At 35.3% G+C, this 19066-nt stretch overlaps 1 protein-coding gene across 6 annotated transcripts in view; it reads right to left on the bottom strand.

The window, feature by feature from the left end:
* The window catches only part of ALG6 (ALG6 alpha-1,3-glucosyltransferase), a 67032-nt gene that overhangs the window by 14702 nt on the left and 33264 nt on the right, over positions 1-19066 (bottom strand). For 5 of the 6 annotated variants that reach the window (XM_072820569.1, XM_072820572.1, XM_072820567.1 and 2 more), the window contains 9 exons: positions 17080-17169; positions 15834-15922; positions 13041-13123; positions 12335-12399; positions 9191-9376; positions 8480-8615; positions 6057-6142; positions 4129-4213; positions 1064-1134 (listed from right to left, as the gene is read on the bottom strand). In XM_072820569.1, coding sequence (XP_072676670.1) covers positions 1064-1134; positions 4129-4213; positions 6057-6142; positions 8480-8615; positions 9191-9376; positions 12335-12399; positions 13041-13123; positions 15834-15922; positions 17080-17169 — 891 coding nt within the window. The remainder of the gene's footprint in view (positions 1-1063; positions 1135-4128; positions 4214-6056; positions 6143-8479; positions 8616-9190; positions 9377-12334; positions 12400-13040; positions 13124-15833; positions 15923-17079; positions 17170-19066) is intronic. The other variant, XM_072820571.1, reaches the window with a different exon arrangement.

The raw sequence follows: 19066 nt of genomic DNA, 5'->3' as shown, positions 1-19066 counted from the left end.
CTAAGTAGAGTTGTAGAGTAGGAACTCCCAGAAATTCAAGGCCCAAGAGCTAATCTGAGTGGTCATATTACAGGTCAATGAATGGGCTTCCTTAGTATGGGGTAGAAAATCTGGAAAAAATATACATATTTGAAAGCAAACTTTTCCATAGTTCCATCCCCTGGCATTAGGAATTTGTGGAGGGTCAGCCAAGCTTCACATAATAGTGGTAGCAACTAAATCAGGTTTAGACTTTGGGGGATGAAACTAAGGTGTCCTCCTGGTCTGCAATGATATGAGGCTATTTAGTTCCAAGCAAAGAAGCCTTCCACATAGGCAGCTTACTATAAAGCTCTGCACTGAGTTTTCAGTACAAGACTCCACTTAATAAAAGCAATCCTCCCTGCCATTTACCATTGGTTATTCTGTACATGGATCTTCCATAGGAACCTAGCAAACACAAGATAAGGGGTGGGATTGATCTAGGGCAGGATTCAAATATTCCTATGTGTTCCGGGCAAATACTATTTTAATATTGGGATAATATAGCCCCACTGTTACCCAGTTTCTGTGATGACCAGTAAAAAATTGTAATGCTCTTAAAACAAAGTAGTCTAATTAGGGATTGCCAATAGGGTCTGAACAAAGATTTTAACAAAAGAAACAGAAAGGAGTCAACATATGAAAGCCCCTAAAGAGGTGAATGAAGAGAACAGTTATTAAATAGATGTGGAAATGAATGAACTGAGAAAGGCAAAGATGACAAACAGGCTCCAATCTGAGGAAAATCTCTTTGGTTTATTCAATTCTTTTATTATCATATAAAAATATATATGAAGAAACAGAAATATGTCAGTAATAATTCTATGAAACTTTCAGCTTAAAATACTTTATAAAGTAAAATTAGAAGAAATCATTCTGGAAAAATATAATTTTGTGAATAATTTTATGCAACTACATAGTAACATTTGTGTGGTTTTGTTTTTGGACTTAGGTGATTATATGTAGCTAGTAAATTTATGTATATATTATAAACACATAATAATAAATTAACAAAACACATACTTGAAACATTTTTACTTACAATGATACCAAGAGAATGGACTTTTCATGTACTTGGAAAGAAAATAAAAAGAATGACAGTGCACAGCTAACCTTTAAGGAAAGAGGGGGGAGAATGAAATAACAACTTAAAAACTATAATAGCAGTTTAGTTATGAATCTAAATAAAAATCATCTTAAGTAAAATTTTAAAGCTTAATATAGTTTCTATCTAGAAGGAAAATATCTACACAATACTAATATGCATAATATCTTATTCAAATATAGTAAAACATTACTTGAAAAAATAACGATTATAAAGCTATACTTAACTATCTAAAACAAGTTCATTCAGACTCAATCATTAATAAACAAAACTACTAAACACTTCAGACATAACAATCGGACCTTCATCCTTCCTTGGAATCTTGGACAACTTAAAAAGCACTGAAGAACAAGGTCAAAATATAAAACTGTCAAAACAAATCTATTTTAGTGTTCTTAAATGTACATTTCGGTAAAATATATTAAATGTTTTATAAAGTAATCATTTGCTATTTGGGATTTAAAATGGAAATGACTTAGATCTATTTTCAGAGGTTTATGATCTGCATATTACACATCTATCTACACACATCCAATCCAGAGCAAATCCTATCTATATCACCTTCTAAAAATAATATCCACCCACTTCTCTCCATTCCCCTCTGCTGATGGTGGAAGAGGAGTGGTCTAAGCCACACTCCTCTTTCTCCTGGACTACTGCAATAACCTCCTAATTGGTAACATCCTTGCTTCCTTACAGTCCATTATGTACTCAGCCACCATATCAAATCATATGAATTTCCCTGTTTAAAATCCTCCAATAGCTTCCCATTAACACTGAGAATAAAATCCAAACTCTTCTCTGGGTCCTGCCTTCCTCTTCCAATCTACTGTCTCCCTCACTCACTTCATACCAGCCACTTCAGACTGTCCCTTTATGTGCTGAAAATGTCAAATGTGTTCCTGCTTTAAGGAAAAACTTCATTTTATCAAGTCAGAGCACAGATCTTCTTGTGAATGTTCCTTCTGGCCATTCAGCTCAAGGCTCAAATGTCACTTCCACAGAAAGGCCTTCCCTTATTCAATCTAAAGTAGTGCCCTCTCACCAAACCCCACCAGCACTCCTTTCATATTACACTATTTTCTTCATAGCCTTTATTACTCCCAGATATTTTCTGGTTAACAGATCAATTTTGTTTATTGTCCTTCTCCTGCCACTAGCGTACATGGCCCCAGTTAAGAGAGCAGGGATGTTAGCTGTCATTCACTTACATACCAGTACCTAGAAAAGGACCTGGCACATTAGAGGGTACACAAAAAATACTATTTGAATAAATTAAATATAATCATTTTGCTGCTATATATCTATCAAAACTCACACTATCGATTACCTCAATTATAGACTTGTATTTAGAAATAATTCAATCTGTATTGAAAGGAAAACACTTCAAAATAATTATAATGGAAAAAAAATAATTATAATGGGAAATGTTTTCAAAGTTCTCAGAAATATTCAGTAAGAATTCAAAACATCAACAACAATAAGAATCATTAATATGAATCTTTTTAGTTTTTAAATATAATAGTTTATATTAAAACATAGCAAACAATAAAGTTAGGAAATTAAGAGAAAAAAAAATGTTTTTTCTGGCTTATTATCCTAAAAGTAATTACCTCTAATACTGCTACAGTTACTCAAATTCTGAAATTCCATTCAATTATCTTTGAAATATACCTTTATTTAGCATGTTATTCCCTAGAAAAATAACATAATCTTATGTAAGCTTGCAAATATTTCAAGTTAGGTCTAGTAATCAGAGCATTACTATTAGTCCTTCTATTCTAAAAAGTCCTATAGAATATTAACAGTAGATGACATAGAATGCTTAGAGTTTATTCTCAGAATGAAATGAGAAATTGTCAATTTAAAAAAAAGGCAATAAAATAGAAAAGAGGATCATGAAATCCTTTTCGCACCGTGGTACTCATGCACTTCTGAAGTATTTTACTATTATACTGTGTTCTGGCCTGTTTTTGAAATGCAATGTAAATAAGTGGTACACCACCCCAAAATTGAAACACTAATTTCCAAGATATCATCCCCTTGTAAGTCCGCTAGACTTTTGTTTTCATAAACTAAATTTTCTTGATTAAAAGATATTTTAAAATGTCATTTTAAAGACCAAGGCACAAAGGAATTAAATTTTAAATACCACAGAAATACAACCAGTGAGGAATTTGTAAACCCACTTAGAGAAGCCCAAATTTGTAGGAAGTACAACCAATTCATCTCCAAACACACACAAGTCATCTTCCTAAAACAGATCTGTCCCCTCTCCTCAAAAATCTTTTTTGGCTTCTCTGGCATACAAATCAAACTCCAATTTTTTCAACCCAACGTTCAAAGTCTTACCCAATTGGATCCTTTTCGACTCTTATCTCCACTATATCCTTTCCTAAACTCAACATACACACACACACACACACACACACACAAAAGTCACACAAATTGCATTATTTAATTGCTATTCCCAGCATTGCCTATCCTTTACCACCACTGTATCTTCAAGCTCTTCCTCCTGCCTTCAATCCTCTTCTGCTATATAACCTTCTATTCCAAATCTTGCCCAGCTTTCAAATTTTGGCTCCAATCCTATGTACTCTAAGAAGCTGTCTAAAATCTGCCCCCAAAGTAATACCTCCCTCTCCCACACTATCACAGCACTTAATGTGTAACTAATAGAACTTACTAATACCATCTGCTTAATAGCATAATTATTTGAACATGTCTATCGCTATTCTTTTCTTATTTGTATTCCCTCATTAACTAATACAAAGCAGAAATTAAATAGCTGTTGAATTAAACTGAAAGATTCTGATTATCCAGCCTAGTATACAACACAGTACCAAAGTATGTCAGACACCCAGTAAATGTGCACCAAATAAATGAATGTCTTATTTCCCAGTCCAGTAAATCTCGTTCAGAGCAAGAAAATAATTATCTGTATTTTTAAAAGATCAGCTGCAACAAGAATTAAATATATAAAGTAATGAGCAACTTACCAGAGTAAACCTGAATCCTTTGGGAGAGGGCTGAAGTGTTAATTTTATACATGCAGGAAGCAGGCTCAAAAATGTAAAACAAAAGCTAAAAACATGAATAAAAATAAAACATTTGTTTTTTTTTTTTGTAGAGGCATATAATTAAAACAAGGAAATATTTTTTATTATAAGGATCACATTACTTACCAACTTAAGTTTATTTCAAATGAAAGTTTTTTTAAGATTTATTTATTTATGATAGAGAGAGAGGCAGAGACACAGAAGGAGGGAGAAGCAGGCTCCATGCCGGGAGCCCAATGTGGGACTCAATCCCGGGACTCCAGGATCGCGGCCTGGGCCAAAGGCAGGTGCTAAACTGCTGAGCCACCCAGGGATCCCCTCAAAATGAAAGTTTTTTCATTTATTAAATGTAAATTTAATACCAAGTAACATTTAAATAAAACCACATATTGAAATATTGTAATATATGCATGATTATATAATACAGAAAAAATTACAGTGCTTATGTTATTTATAGAAAAGATATATAAAGATAGATAACTAAAATGAATTATCAAACATTCAAAAGTAAGAAAACACTACCAGGCATAAAGAGACAATATATGTAACACAAACATTCATGAAATTTAATCACAAGAGAATCTCTCACAAAAGTTGATTATCTGATTTTCCAGCCCATGGCAAATCAGAAAGAACAAGTTAGAAAGGGAGTGAGCAACTGCAAGAACTTCTCCTAATGATGGCTGATAGGCAGGGAGGAAAAAGAACTCAACAAGCAGAGCAAGCTGGATCCATTTAGTACCATGGCAAACAGTTTTTGAAAGGCCTAAGGACAAGTATCATAACACAATACAATAACTGGTGTTCCCACTGTTGGTGGCTTTGTGGTGTGCCAACTTGGCTTGACTGAACTATGGCTCCCTGAATTCTCTCTCTACTATGCTCCCAGCTACAGTGGGCTACAAGGGATATTCTCAACGGAATTCAAAAACAGAGAGAGGCAGCACCCATTTTGTAGCATACACACACACACACACACACACACACACCTACCTTCTCTCGGTTACTCAGACACTAATCTTGGTGCTGCTGGGATGAGATTTCGCAGTTGTAATGAAAGTCCCCACTCAGTTAATTCTAATTTAATCAAAAGGGAGATTCTTGGATGGCCCCACTTAATCAATTGGAAGATTTTTAAAAGAGAGCTTAGGGCATCCCTAAACTCAGATTCCAAACAGCAACTAGGTTCAGACTGACTGTTCTTCCTTCCCCTTAGATATTGCTTCATGAATGCCTGCCTTCTGGACTTCCGGTTGGTTCAGTCAGACCCCACGATTATATGAGCCAATTCCTTGTTAATAAATTGTCTCTCTCTCTCTCTCTCTCTCTCTCTCTCTCTCACACACACACACACACACACACACACACACACACTCCTCCTACTCATTCTTCTCTGGTTGAACTCTACCACTGAAAATCATGACTCTTCAAGATAATGTTTAATCGTGTTTAGTATACTTTGTTTGAGGAGGAGGGAAATACAGAACAATCCAGAGAGATTATCATGTAATGTATTTCAAATAAAAGTTATGGTGTAGGGACACCTGGGTGGCTCAGTGGTTAAGCATCTACCTTCAGCCCAGGGCATGATCCTGGAGTCCCGGGATCGAGTCCCACATCAGGCTCTCCGCATGCAGCCTGCTTCTCCCTCTGCCTGTGTCTCTGCCTCTCTTCCTCTGTGTCTCTCATGAATAAATAAAATCTTAAAAAAAAAGTTTTGGTGTGTAGAGGGATAGGTTTATGTTATATGGAACACTGACTAATGAAGACCACCTCGTTTCCTAATGACACCAGCTAAATGAACTATTACCGTAACACTTTTAGAGAACAGTTTATACAACACTATATACAAACTTTGTATCTCTCACCTGATTATTATCTGGATGTGATGTGGCAAAATATCCTTGATCTTCAGAAAGACGCTGAAGCTGCACCAAATATTGGCTACTTTATCCTTAAAACAGATTTGTTAGTTTTACCTTCTGATATAATTGAAGGAAATATTAATCTCTATCAAAGTACAGCCAGCCCATAATCTCTAAATAAACTTTTGAGACACAAAGCTTTTGTTCACAATTTTATAAATAAGTTGCTTAAACTCTCTAAGGAACACACACACACACACACTCTCTCTCTCTCTCTCTCTCTTTCTCTCTCTCTCTCCACGTTCTGCAATGGGAGTTGACCTAAATCACTAGCCAACCATAATCTAGACATTCCAAAGAAATGTTTGTTATTTTTCAAAGAGCAGCACACTACCCCTAATACTTAAGTTATTCATCTTTGGAAATTTTTCCAGGAAATCTTATTTCCTAATTTGTAGAATGTGTGTTTTCTGACCCTTTTCATCACACACCTGAAATTATCTCAAGTATAATCTACTAGCAACTCACAATGACAAGAGTTAATTGCTAATAAATCAAGGCATTTAAAGACATTAGCAGTTGTGGTAGGATCACTTTCAAAATTAAATTTGTAACTACAGCTCTCTGCTTGTGAAACCCATCCTCTACACAGCTGCTTAACTCACAGCTGTGTAAGCATAACATCAAGAAAGTAACTATCACTGACAACTGTACCATCCCACTTCCCTCTGTCGATCAAAGAAAAGGCTCTTCAGATTTTGAGGGCAGTAAGTGAACAGAGGTGGCCAGCAACACTATCAAACATGTATGATACCCATTTTTATGATTATCATGATAAATGCTATTTCTGAAGTGGAAAGCAAGGCAAGTAACAGCAAATAACCAAGCAGCTTAGATGGGGAATTAGTTTTTCTTTCTTTTTTTTTTTTCAAAGATTTTATTTATTTATTCATGAGACACACAGAGAGAGAAAGAGAGAGGCCGAGACACAGGCAGAGGGAGAAGCAGGCTCCATGCAGGGAGCCCGATGTGGGACTCGATCCCGGGTCTCCAGGATCGTGCCCTGGGCTGAAGGTGGCATTAAACCACTGAGCCACTGGGCTGCCCTAGTTTTTCTTTTTATAAGTTTTAAGGTTAGAGGAAATATAAAGAAGTTAACACAATTTTCAAGATTCAAACCACAGTTCTGCCAAGTACAAGCTACATGAATCTCTGACTTCAGTTTTCTGATCTGTAAAATGGATAGAGTAGCTACCTCAGAGCTATTATAAGATTCAAATAAAATTACATGTGAAGTGGGACACCTGGGTGGCTCAGCAGTTGAGCATCTACCTTCTGCCCAGGGCGTGATCCCGGATTCCCAGGATCAAGTCCCACATCGGGCTCCCTGTATGGAGCCTGCTTCTCCTCCCTCTACCTGTGTCTCTGCTTCTCTCTCAGTGCCTCTCATGAATAAATAAATAAAATCTTAAAAAAAAATAACATGTGAAGTATGCAGCACCTGCTAAGTAAGAGTGGTGACAAAAATAGTGATTTTTTGTGATTATCAGCATCAGTAGCACCAGTATCTCCATCAACACATAAGTCATATATTCCTGTTCCATCATGACACCAAACTCTTTCTTGATCTCTTTCAAACTGCTGGTACCATTCTCCTATAGATCCATTGAAAGATAATCTATAGCAATTTATATATTCAAAAATTAGAAATATATATATGTATTTCTACTTTTTAAAAGAAATTGTTTATCAAAAGCAAATTACCTATAAATATGTTGTCTCTAACCTTATTACAAGGCCTTTCTGTTTCATAAAAATGGTTTGTTTAATTTAATTACTAAATCTAAATCATCAAATTATCCATGTAATAAAAGTTTAACAAGAGTGATTAAGCTAGCATTAAATGAAATGAAAGATTCTCATTAAAAATTACAATGGATGAAAATTATATATGAATTATGAGATCTTACTGAAGCAAACATGATTATTAGTTTAATAAATAATTTCCTAAGACTAAAAAAGAAAATATAAACCAAAAACTACAGAATGTTTAACTTTGTAGCTGCAACTTCTCATGCTGTCTTTCACCATAGATTCTATTTCATTAGAAAAATATATCACTGAATTATGGATTTCATGATAGCATAAATATTATCTATTCACTTAATGTACTAGAAAATGCCAGCCAAGCTAGAGGTCATACACTGGATTAAATAACTGGCAAGAAATGACTCCAAGGAGAGCAGCTGAAGTTACTATTCCTTGTGTTGTCTTCTATATGAAATCCCCAGAGGCCACAGCAAAGGTAGTGTTAACAGAAAGGAATGATACTGGACAATAAATTTAATTATAAATAGAAAAAAAAAGAAAGAAAGGAGTGAGAAGAAAGGTTTTTTTTTTTTTGAGAAGAAAGTTTTTAAACATACCTCAAATAATCCACGATCAACTGGGAAGAGTCTTCTTAGAACTTGCAGCGTTTGCTCCCTTTCCGTAAAGAATGGCAGCCAGCAGAGAATGAAGGAAGCCACAACTGTACAAGCTAGCTTAATTAACAACACGAACCTAGAACAGAAATAAAGGTACCCAGTAAGATAGGGAGAGGTTAATCATTCTGAAAAATCAGTCTCAGTCTCACTAAAGATAATAAATACAAATGCATAGTAATGATAAATCTATGCCACTAACAAAGGTTTAATATGGGAGTCTACTCAAATCAGAGTTCACAATTATTAAAATGTATAAGCTCTCCAACAAAAAGACTATCACCATCTTAATTAACATTTAACTTTTACGTCTTTCCAATGCAGCCATGAAGAAAAATGTCAAATTAGAATGTATTTCTAATGAGTATAAAATGTAATATGCTCTAAATGGGTGAAATCCTATAGCAATGTTCTAACAAGCCAATCCACATTACCTCCAGTAAATGTACATTGATCAAAATATTTCTCTAGTTAGGAAGATTTAAGTAAAATAATATAGAACATGACTTAATCTCTCTTCCAACTCACCACACAGTCAACACACTAATAAGAAATCACATAAAGGCAAAATGAAAGACCACCTTCATCCTAGTAAGTATGCCAAATAAATTCTCTGAAGTACTTTAAAAATTCTGTTATTTAAAAGCCACTCACCCCTTTCCTTTCAGGCCTTTTTTAAAACACTTGCCAAGTAAAAAGCAAAAAAATGGCAAGGAATGGTAAAGTTCCATCTGTTTATAATTTATAGCTAAGCAAAATGCCAGTGAGCCTAGTAGGTCCCAGTCACAAGATACTCCAAGAACACCCCACAAAGCAAAGCCAAGACTCACAGAATTATATATGTTTCTATGTCAAGGAAATTATCTCAAAAATTGATAGATCTTGCATTTTATAGAGAATATTTATTATGTAATTTTTTAATTTTTAAAAAATCTTTATTTATTATTTATGATAGACATAGAGAGAGAGAGAGGCAGAGACACAGGAAGAGGGAGAAGCAGGCTCCATGCCAGGAGCCCGACGCGGGACTCGATCCCGGGACTCCAGGATCGCGCCCTGGGCCAAAGGCAGGTGCTAAACCGCTGAGCCACCCAGAGATCCCCTGATTTTAAAATAATATATAATGAAAGTTATTTCTAAGAAATCAAAAGTACTGAAGTGATAAATTATTAAGAAATTGTATATAATGGCCTCAAATATATTAAATTGACTGCTAAACAGAGCAACTGATTTGTTTAGATTTAAAAGACCACTAAATAGTTAACACATAGCTTTGTTTCTGCTAGACTATTTCACAATGTTAGTATAATATAACAAAATCTAGAGAATAAAACAATGATTCAGAGTAAAACACACACACACACTTTGTTGATATCATCACTTTCCTCAGGGTTATGAGATCAAGTCCCTAGTAGAGCTCTGCCTTCTGTGAGGAGTCTGCTTGGGATTCTCTCTCTCCCTCTCCCTTTGCATCTCCCCACACTCGCATGCATGCTCTCTTCTCTAATAAATAAATAAATCACTAAAAAAAGAGGTGAAAGCTCTAACATCTATCTAATAATAATAAGCTCAAGAAAGAGTAAAATGAGAAAATCTACAAAGAAATAATAGCATTTTCCAGAACTAAGGAACAGGAGTCTTCAAAATTAATGAGTCATGAGAGTAACCAAAACAATTGTTGCAAACACCTCTACCTAAACAAATTATTATTAAATTTCAGAGCCCAAAAAGTAAAAAAAAAAAAAAAAAAGTAACAGCAAAAACAGTAACAACAGATAATAATAGCAATATATACTCATAGAGAGCTTAGTATCTCCCAAGTACTATTTTATTTATAAATAATAATTACCTCAATTCTCAAAGTAAGCATACAAAGTGGGGTGCCTGGCTGGCTCAGTCAGAAGAGCACTGACTCTTGATCTTGGGGTTGTGAATTCAAGCCCCATGTTGAGCACAGAGATTACTTAAATAAATAAGTAAACATTAAAAAAAAAGCATACAGAGTAAGAGTAATTATTATCCCTATTTAACAAATGAGGAAAGTATACAGTGGTTAAAAAATGTGTCCCCACAAAATGACATAATCCCAAAAGCTTCAAGACTTTGAATTTAATCACAGAGGAAATGCCACGACAAATTCACCAGAATGGTTAAAATGAAAATGACTGATAGTTGATGAAGCTGAGTACCTGGAAGTCCCACATCATTTCCCTCTCTCTCTTTTTTTTTTAAGATTTTATTTATTCATGAGACACACAGAAAGAGGCAGAGACATAGGCAGAGGGAGAAAGAGGCAGAGGGAGAAGCAGGTTCCCTGTAGGGAGCCCAATGTGAGACTTGATCCCAGGATCCCAAGATCAAAGGCAGACACTCAAAAAAAAAAAAAAAAAAAAAAAAAAAAAAGGCAGACACTCCATCACTGAGCCACCCAGACATCCCTGTGTTTTCTCTTTTATATAAAGTCCAGCAAAGGGGAAAAATTAAACTATAGGATTAGCAGTTAGTATGTGGCTATCTTTGGGGAAGGAAGAGAGAAAAGTACTTGGGAGTTGTACAAGTGAATATAGGCAATGTTCAATTTTTTGACACAGGCAATAGTTTGTCAATACACTGAGCTACACGTTTATATGTTGTGCACTTTTCTATATAAGTATTACATTTCAAAGTAAATATCATTTTAAAAATCGTGTAAACAGCTTTTTTCTTATCAGTGTTTTGGATATTATCAGAGTATCAGATGGCCACGATCCCAAAATGCAAAGCAAACAAGTCAACTAGGAAAGTGGACCGAAGAAGGACTCTGATTTAAATCTTTTCCAAGTCCTTTGATAAATACACATTAAATTTGTTATAACTAAAACAGATTGGCTTCAAAAGAAGCTAGGGCAGCTCGAGTGGCTCGGCGGTTTAGCGCCACCTTCAGCCCAGGGCCTCATCCTGGAGATCCAGGATCGAGTCCCACGTCGGGCTCTCTGCATGGAGCCTGCTTCTCCCTCTGCCTGTGTCTCTGCCTCTTTCTCTCTGTCTCTCATGAATGAATGAATGAATGAATGAATGAATGAATAAATAAATAAATAAATAAATAAATAAATAAATAAAATCTTAAAAAAAAAAGAAAAGAAAAAGCTATTCATTAATCATGTTGCTATGGACTATGTCTTTTTTTTTTTCCTTTTAGGACAGCTAGGAACAGACAGTAACAGTTAATTAATACATCCAAAGACACACTGGAGAGCCATGTCCAGATTTATCAACTTTCCTCTAAGATCTGTTTGAATGTTCCTTATTTTACATTTCAAAAAATTACACACATAAAATCCACATAGATTCTAAATACTCGATTTTAGTTCCCCGAAGCTTGCATTTACCACTATCTGTAAGAGAAACATCTTGCTTTAACACTCGAAAAACTTTAAGACTCTTTTCCTTTTATCAGTGCTGTATAACGTTTACAAAAGATAGAAGAAGATAGAATTGTGATACCTCTTTAGAATGAGGAGAGCACAACCATACTTAGCAACCATACTCTTTTTCTAACTCTTCCAAAGAGCTAATCAGTGACCAACATTTTGTTGACAAGCCAAAGAGCAAAAAAGAGCAAGTCTACTTTCAATAAATCTGTACGTTACCCCTTCAAGTAAAAGCCTAGTGAAAAGATTCCTTTCCATTGTTGTGAAAAATAGTTTATGTAAGCAAGTACCCTCTCAAACAGGACATTAGTGGATGACAACATTATACACATTGAGCCTAGATTTCAAAATATGCATCTGACTTCATTTCCGAATTAGTAAAGGATACTGAAAATGTCCATAGTCGATAAGAATAAGGCCTGGATACAGCAATATGCATAAAGCATTAGCAATCTGTAAAGAAAAATATTGTGAAATAAGAAAGTAATGTTACTCAAATCAAACAAGGTAAAATTGCTGTCTGATTTAACACAGCGAATGTTTCCCATTAACCTCCTATTTAATAAAAATATTCCTTTTTATAAAACAATTCTCTAAATACTAAAGTTTTCATGGAAGTGATATGATACCTCCGTAAAATGGAAAAAAAATCACTAAAGGGTCAGAAAAAGCACTCTTAAGACATACAAATCAAGTAAACTAATTCACTGATTAACCTGTATAAAATGACCCAAAAGGATATCTGTTTAATAGGAATAAGAGAATAGTCAGTGACTTTTCAAAATGCTTTCCAGTTTAGTTATCCTCACAAGCCAATTCAAAATTCAGTTTTACCAGTAAAGTCATAATTAGCATGCTGTGCAATTCAGTAGTACAGAACTTCTCAAATTCAGAGCATCTTATTACTAGAATTGAACATTAAAATTATTAGTCTAAGGTAAATTGATGTTTTCTAAATGAAAGGTAATTGACAAAAGAATCACTGTTCTACAATTGCCTATTGCCCAAAGCATGGCTTCTGTAAGCTCTATACTTTAATAGTTAAGCAAATCAAACATTTCAGAAATGAAATTTCAAGTTGCTTTAAAACTTACCTTTTTCTTGGTTGAGATTTCTTTTAAACAACAACAGTATAAAACCACTGCAGGTATATAAATCAGCAAATCAGCAATGAATACTGAGAAAAACAAATCATTTCAAACATGAGTCCATTAGGATTCATAATAACCTATTCAGTGCCGTCCTTCCCCCGCCTCCAACCTCAAGTGGGAATTCTGTTAACAGAAGGCTCTCACCCACTCTGGACAATGCCTTTACATGTCTAGCCCCTTCCATTCATTCCCTTCACCTGTGCCTGATTTCAACTGCTATGGTGCTACAATTATGATTAATAAGAGTCTCTTAATTTTCTCTAACAAATTCACAAATTAAATCAATTAGGTGTATCCAAAATTAATTCCGTCTTTGCTCTGAGACTTAAAAATTAAGAATACTCAAAAGAACACACATTTTTTTCCCCCAGTATCTGTATACTCTAAATTTTCTGGTGTGAAGTATACCTCAAATGTGGCAAATTATACAAGAATCCTTCTAAATGTTAATATTCATAAAAACTGCATAAACTTTTACTAATTTGGAATGTTCAGTCCCTCTAGAACAAAGAAAAACAAATACAGTAAGTTCTTCAACAGTACAACATAGCTATCCAAAGAACCTATTTTTTTCTTGTATCACACTAAATGTAGTGTCCAGAATAAGATAAGCAACAGTAAACTGTGTTTTAGGTGCATGCAATCTATTTTTAGCCCTAAATGCCACATTTAAGATGACACTGAAAAAAATGGAATATATTCAAAGGAGCACAACCAGAGGCCTCAAACCATAATCACATTCAACAAGCTAGCCATCTAAGAAGTAGTTAACATATCTAAGAGTACTTAACCCGGAGAAGAGATGACTTCAAATGTTGGTAGAGTGTTAGGTATACAAAGGATCAGACTTGTTCTATGTAGCCCAAGGAAACAGAACCTAAAGTGATGAGTGGAGGTTCAACATAAGAAGGAAATGTTTAGGGGTGTCTGGGAGGCCCAGAAGGTTGGGTGACCAACTCTTGGTTTCCAATCCAGTCATGGTCTCAGGGTCCTGAGAGTGAGCCTCATGTAGGTTCCATACTCGGCAGGGAGTGAGCTTAGGATTCTCTCTCCCCCTCCCTCTCCCCCTCCCTCCACTCACAACAGTACATGTGCACCCACCCTCACTTTCTCAAAATAAATAAATAAATCTTAAAAAAAAAAAAAGGAAATGTTTAATGACTGGGGCTCTCTGAAAATAGAACAGAATGTTTCTAAAGATTGTGAGTTCCCTGTATATACAGGTGTTGGTTCAGAAGTTAAATAATCTTCCAGTGAGCATGCAGTTCAGAGAGGATTAAAGCACTGTCGGGTAGGGTTTGGGGGGCAGCAGAAAGAAAGATAGTCAAGATAATCAATTGGGGCTGAGATTCCATGACTGGGATGAATGATAAAGAGAACAAACTCTGACTAAATTTAGACTAATGAAGGAAAAGGCAGCAAGGAGTATTAAAGTCTAAGTCATGCTAAGCTTTTAAAGAATCTAGGTGGGGGACGCCTGGGTGGCTCAGTGGTTGAGCATCTGCCTTCCATTCAAGGGGTGATCCCAGGGCCCAGGGATCCAGTCCTGCATCAAGCTCCCTGCGGGGAGCCTGCTTCTCCCTCTGCCTATGTCTCTGCCTCTCTCTCTGTTTCTCATAAATAAATAAAAAATCTTAAAAAAAAAAAAAAAAAGAAATCTAGATGGGGGGCATCTGGGGGCTCAGTCAGACTCTTAATTTCCGCTCAAGTCATGATCTCAGGATGGTAAGATCAAGCCCCTCATCAGGCTCCTCACTTAGGCTCCATACTCAGCATGGAACCTGCTTGAGATTCTCTCTCCCTCTGCCCCTCCCCCTGCTCACACTCACTCTAAAATAAATAAATCTTAAAAGAAGAAATCATCATCATCATCATCATCATTATCAACATCATCTGGGGCACTTGGATGGGTCAGTCAGAGGAGCACACAATTCTTGATCTCAGGGTGGTGAGTTCAAGCCCACATTGGCTGTAGAGATTACTTAAATAAACTTACACACACACACAAAAAAAAGCTTTTAAAAAAATCTAATCTCATTACTTTCAAGCTCTTAGAATGCTCAATAAACATTTGTTGAATGGATTAACTAATTTAGCCAAAATGTACAGCAATACAATGTATAAAATACAACCAAAGGTTTACTTTAAAAAAGGTGAAAGAGATTTGGAATGAAGATATTAAAGCAGCAGAGTGGCTTAGTCCGTTGGGTGTCTGACTTCTGGTTTCCACTCAGGTACATGATCTCAGGTCCTGAGACTGAGCCCCCCCGCGTTAGGCTCAGCACTCAGCATGAGTCTGCTTGAGATTCTCCCTCTCCCTCTTCTTTCGCCCCTCCCACTGTTCACATTCTCATGTTCTTTCTCAAATAAATAAATAAATCTTGGAGAAAAAGATATTAAAGTACAGCTAAGCAACTAAAACTTCAATTTATGGCTATCTGACCTCAGATAAGTTATTAGCATCACTTAACTGTGCTTCTGCTTCCTCAGATTAAAGTAAGAATAATAGTATTTGGGTGTTGAAAGAATTGAGATAATAATAAATGTAAAGTACCTACAATGATTCCTTTTTATTGTTTTTTAACATATATACATTTGGTCATGTATTATATGTTTATATGTATACTTACAGTTATACAATATTACAAGTAAGAACAATAGAACTTTTTATCAGTTTGTCCAAAATTTTAAAAATCAATATTTGATTTAGAAAATCAATGCCTATTGCTCTTTTACCTGTAGTACGCATGAAGAGCTTATGTGCCTGACTCTCATATCCACGTGATGAATGGAGTTCAATCCAATCTGGATTTATGAATTTTGCCCTGAAAATCAACGCAGATATACATATACAGTATTACTCATCACTTTTAGCAATAACAACATCTAAGAACATATGAATCTATCTTAAGAAGTGGCCATTTCTCTTATTAAGTGAGAGAATCGAGGCTTTATGCTTTACTCTTTATTTAATCATGTGAAAGTGCCTTAAGCTATAACACAGGGTCTACCTCACTCACCTTCCAACAAAACCATGTAACAATTCGTGAAAAGCCCTACGTTTACAATTCTTTCAGGATAAAAACAATCTGATGTGTCACATTTCATTCATTCATTCACTCATTCATTCATTTACTTTATCCTTTGGTTACTACTAAAGGATAACAGTTGACAATAATAAACAGCTAATTATAAATCCTTGAATAAAACTAAACATAATTGTTAAAACTTTTCAACCATATTATATTATTCTGAATACTGAAAAGTATATCTGAGTATCATGAACTTTAGCAACTAACTTTTAATCCAGGAAGCTAATTTTTACAAAATATAAATGGTCTATTCCAGAAAAAAAGCTTTGCTATATACAACTAACCATGACATATTTGTGAGTAATCCATGTATAATTAGTAGTATCTCAGTTTCAACACAAAGATAGATTTTTACATTTCTTGTCTACAGCCATTCTACCCTGAATGTGCTGATTGCATCTGATCTCAGAAGTTAATAAGCAGGGTTGGGTCTGGTTAGTACTTGGATGGGAAATTTTTACATGTCTTTTAGCCTGCCCACCAAAGAAATTATGGAAACATTCAAGCTTTGATAGTTAACTATTGGATTGTAACTGATTTATAATCCAATTGCAAAGGTATAATAAACCACAATGTAAAAGTAGCTACAAACATCTATCCCCTATTCAACAAAGCCAGATCACAATGTTTCTTTACTAAATCTGCTAAGGGCATAAATATTTAGTTCCATTAAGGAAGAAAACTGGGGCATCTGGGTGGCTCAGCCAGTTAGGCAACCAATCTTGATTTAGGCTTAGGTCATGATCTCAAGGTTGTGGGGTCAAGCCCTGCATCGGGCTCTGTGATGAGCCTGGAGCCTGCTTAGGACTCTCTCTCTCTCTCCCTTTGCCCCTCCCTGCTTGTGTATGCTCTTTCTCTCAAAAATAAAAAAATAAAGGAAGAAAACTTACACATATGCACATAAAAGACTATGATAGGCTGTAAGAGGTGGATAATCCAATCCCCAATACTGCAAATTGTTATCACTACTGTTAAAATACCTGAAAAAAAAAAAAGACAGTAACATTCCATTAATTTTCAAGAAATAGATTTATACTTTAACATCTCATTTAATTAAAATGAAAAAATGTCATGCAAGGTAAAAAAAATTCATCTAAACTTTTGTCTATTCCCCTTCACTTAAAATTGTTCGTGAAATCACAATTAAAAGCTTTTGAGTTAAGTAAATGATTTGTTGTCTAAACCAAGATACTCTTGAGAGTAAAAGAGTGAAAGAAGAAGTTATTAATAATTAAGCCATAACAAGAAATGTAAATCAAGATTGTCCCCAGCAAACCAGAACTTATTGTCATTCTATTAATAGAGTAAGTTGATGATTATATACAACAAAAAAATTCACAGCAAAAAAGACAATTTGCTTCTGATTATCTAACAAATTAGAGAAGCAATAAAAAATCACAATTTTAAAAAGTAAAAATATTGGCATGCCTGAGTGGCTCAGTCTGTTAAGCATCTGCCTTTGGCTCAGGTCATGATCCTGGAGTCCTAGGATCCAGCCTCACTGCTCAGCAGGGAGCCTGCTTCTCCCTCTCCCTCTCTGTCACTCCCCTTGCTTGTGCTCTCTCTTTGTCAAATAAATAAAAACCTTTTTAAAAGTGGGAGAGGACAGCTGGATGGCTCAGTCAGTTAAGTGTCTGCTTTCTGCTTAGGTCATGAACCCAGGGTCCTGGGATGGAGTCCCACATTGGGCTACCTGCTTGGCAGGAAGTCTGCTTCTCCCTCTGCCCCTCCTTCCACTCATGCTGTCTAAAATAAACACATACAAAAATAAAATAAAATAAAATAAAATAAAATAAAATAAAATAAAATAAACACATAAACTCTTAAAAAAAAAAAAAGTAAAAATATCAGTGCCAAAGAGCACACAAAGATTTGATTTATGGAAAGAGAAATACCTCATGGAACAGGTAGACTTTTTTTAAAGATTTTTAACTAATTTCTATACACAACACAACGTGGGGCTCAAACTCACAACCCTGAGGTCAAATTGCATGCTCTACCAACTGAGAGAGCCAGGTGCCCCAGAACAGGTAGACTTTTAATAAGACTTTAAAAACAATAGGAGGGCAGGTGGTGGGGGTGAATGGGTGACGGGCACTGAGGGGGTCATTTAACGGGATGAGCACTGGCTGTTATTCTGTATGTTGGTAAATTGAACACCAATAAAAAATAAATTTATTATAAAAAGAATAAAAAAATAAAAATAAAACAATTCAACCAACTTATAATGAGAGCTTATTATATGCAAGATTTTGTGAATTGAAAATGAAAACTAGGTCTAACATCCATAAATTAATTGTCTCCTAAAGTTAGCCAGAATACGAGGGTACTATATACAATCACTATGACTGAAGAAAGGAAAACTAAGTTTACATAAACAGATTTCTTAATTATATCCTTTATAACTAAGGAGCTTCTTCTATCCAACTTATTTTCTCAGTCCTAAGAATAATTTACAGTAATGGAGACCAAACTATATAACCCACAAATAATCAGTGTTCATAACTCATTTCAAATGGGTCACAATGTTTTAGTGTCACAATCTCTTAATTTGGGATTATAATTTTTTTCTTTTAAATTAACATTCAGGGGACGCCTGGGTGGCTCAGCAGTTGAGTATCTGCCTTCAGCTCAGGGCATGAAGCTCCAGGGATCGAGTCCCACATCAGGCTCCCTGTGTGGCGCCTGCTTCTCCCTCTGCCTGTGTCTCTGCCTCTCTGTCTCTCTGTGTCTCTCATGAATAAATAAATAAAATCTTTTTAAAAAATTAACATTCAATTCCATTAAATAATCTATTGTTCATCTTCAGAAGGTCTGCTTTGCTTAGTCACATAAAATGTACGTTTGTACAGAAGGGATGGGGATTAATAAAATGAC

This window comes from Canis lupus, chromosome 3, assembly GCF_048164855.1.
Source record: "Canis lupus baileyi chromosome 3, mCanLup2.hap1, whole genome shotgun sequence".
Classification (NCBI taxonomy): Eukaryota; Metazoa; Chordata; class Mammalia; order Carnivora; family Canidae; genus Canis; species Canis lupus.
The sequence above is the reverse complement of the archived record's forward strand: the minus strand, read 5'-3'. Positions and strand labels throughout refer to the sequence as shown.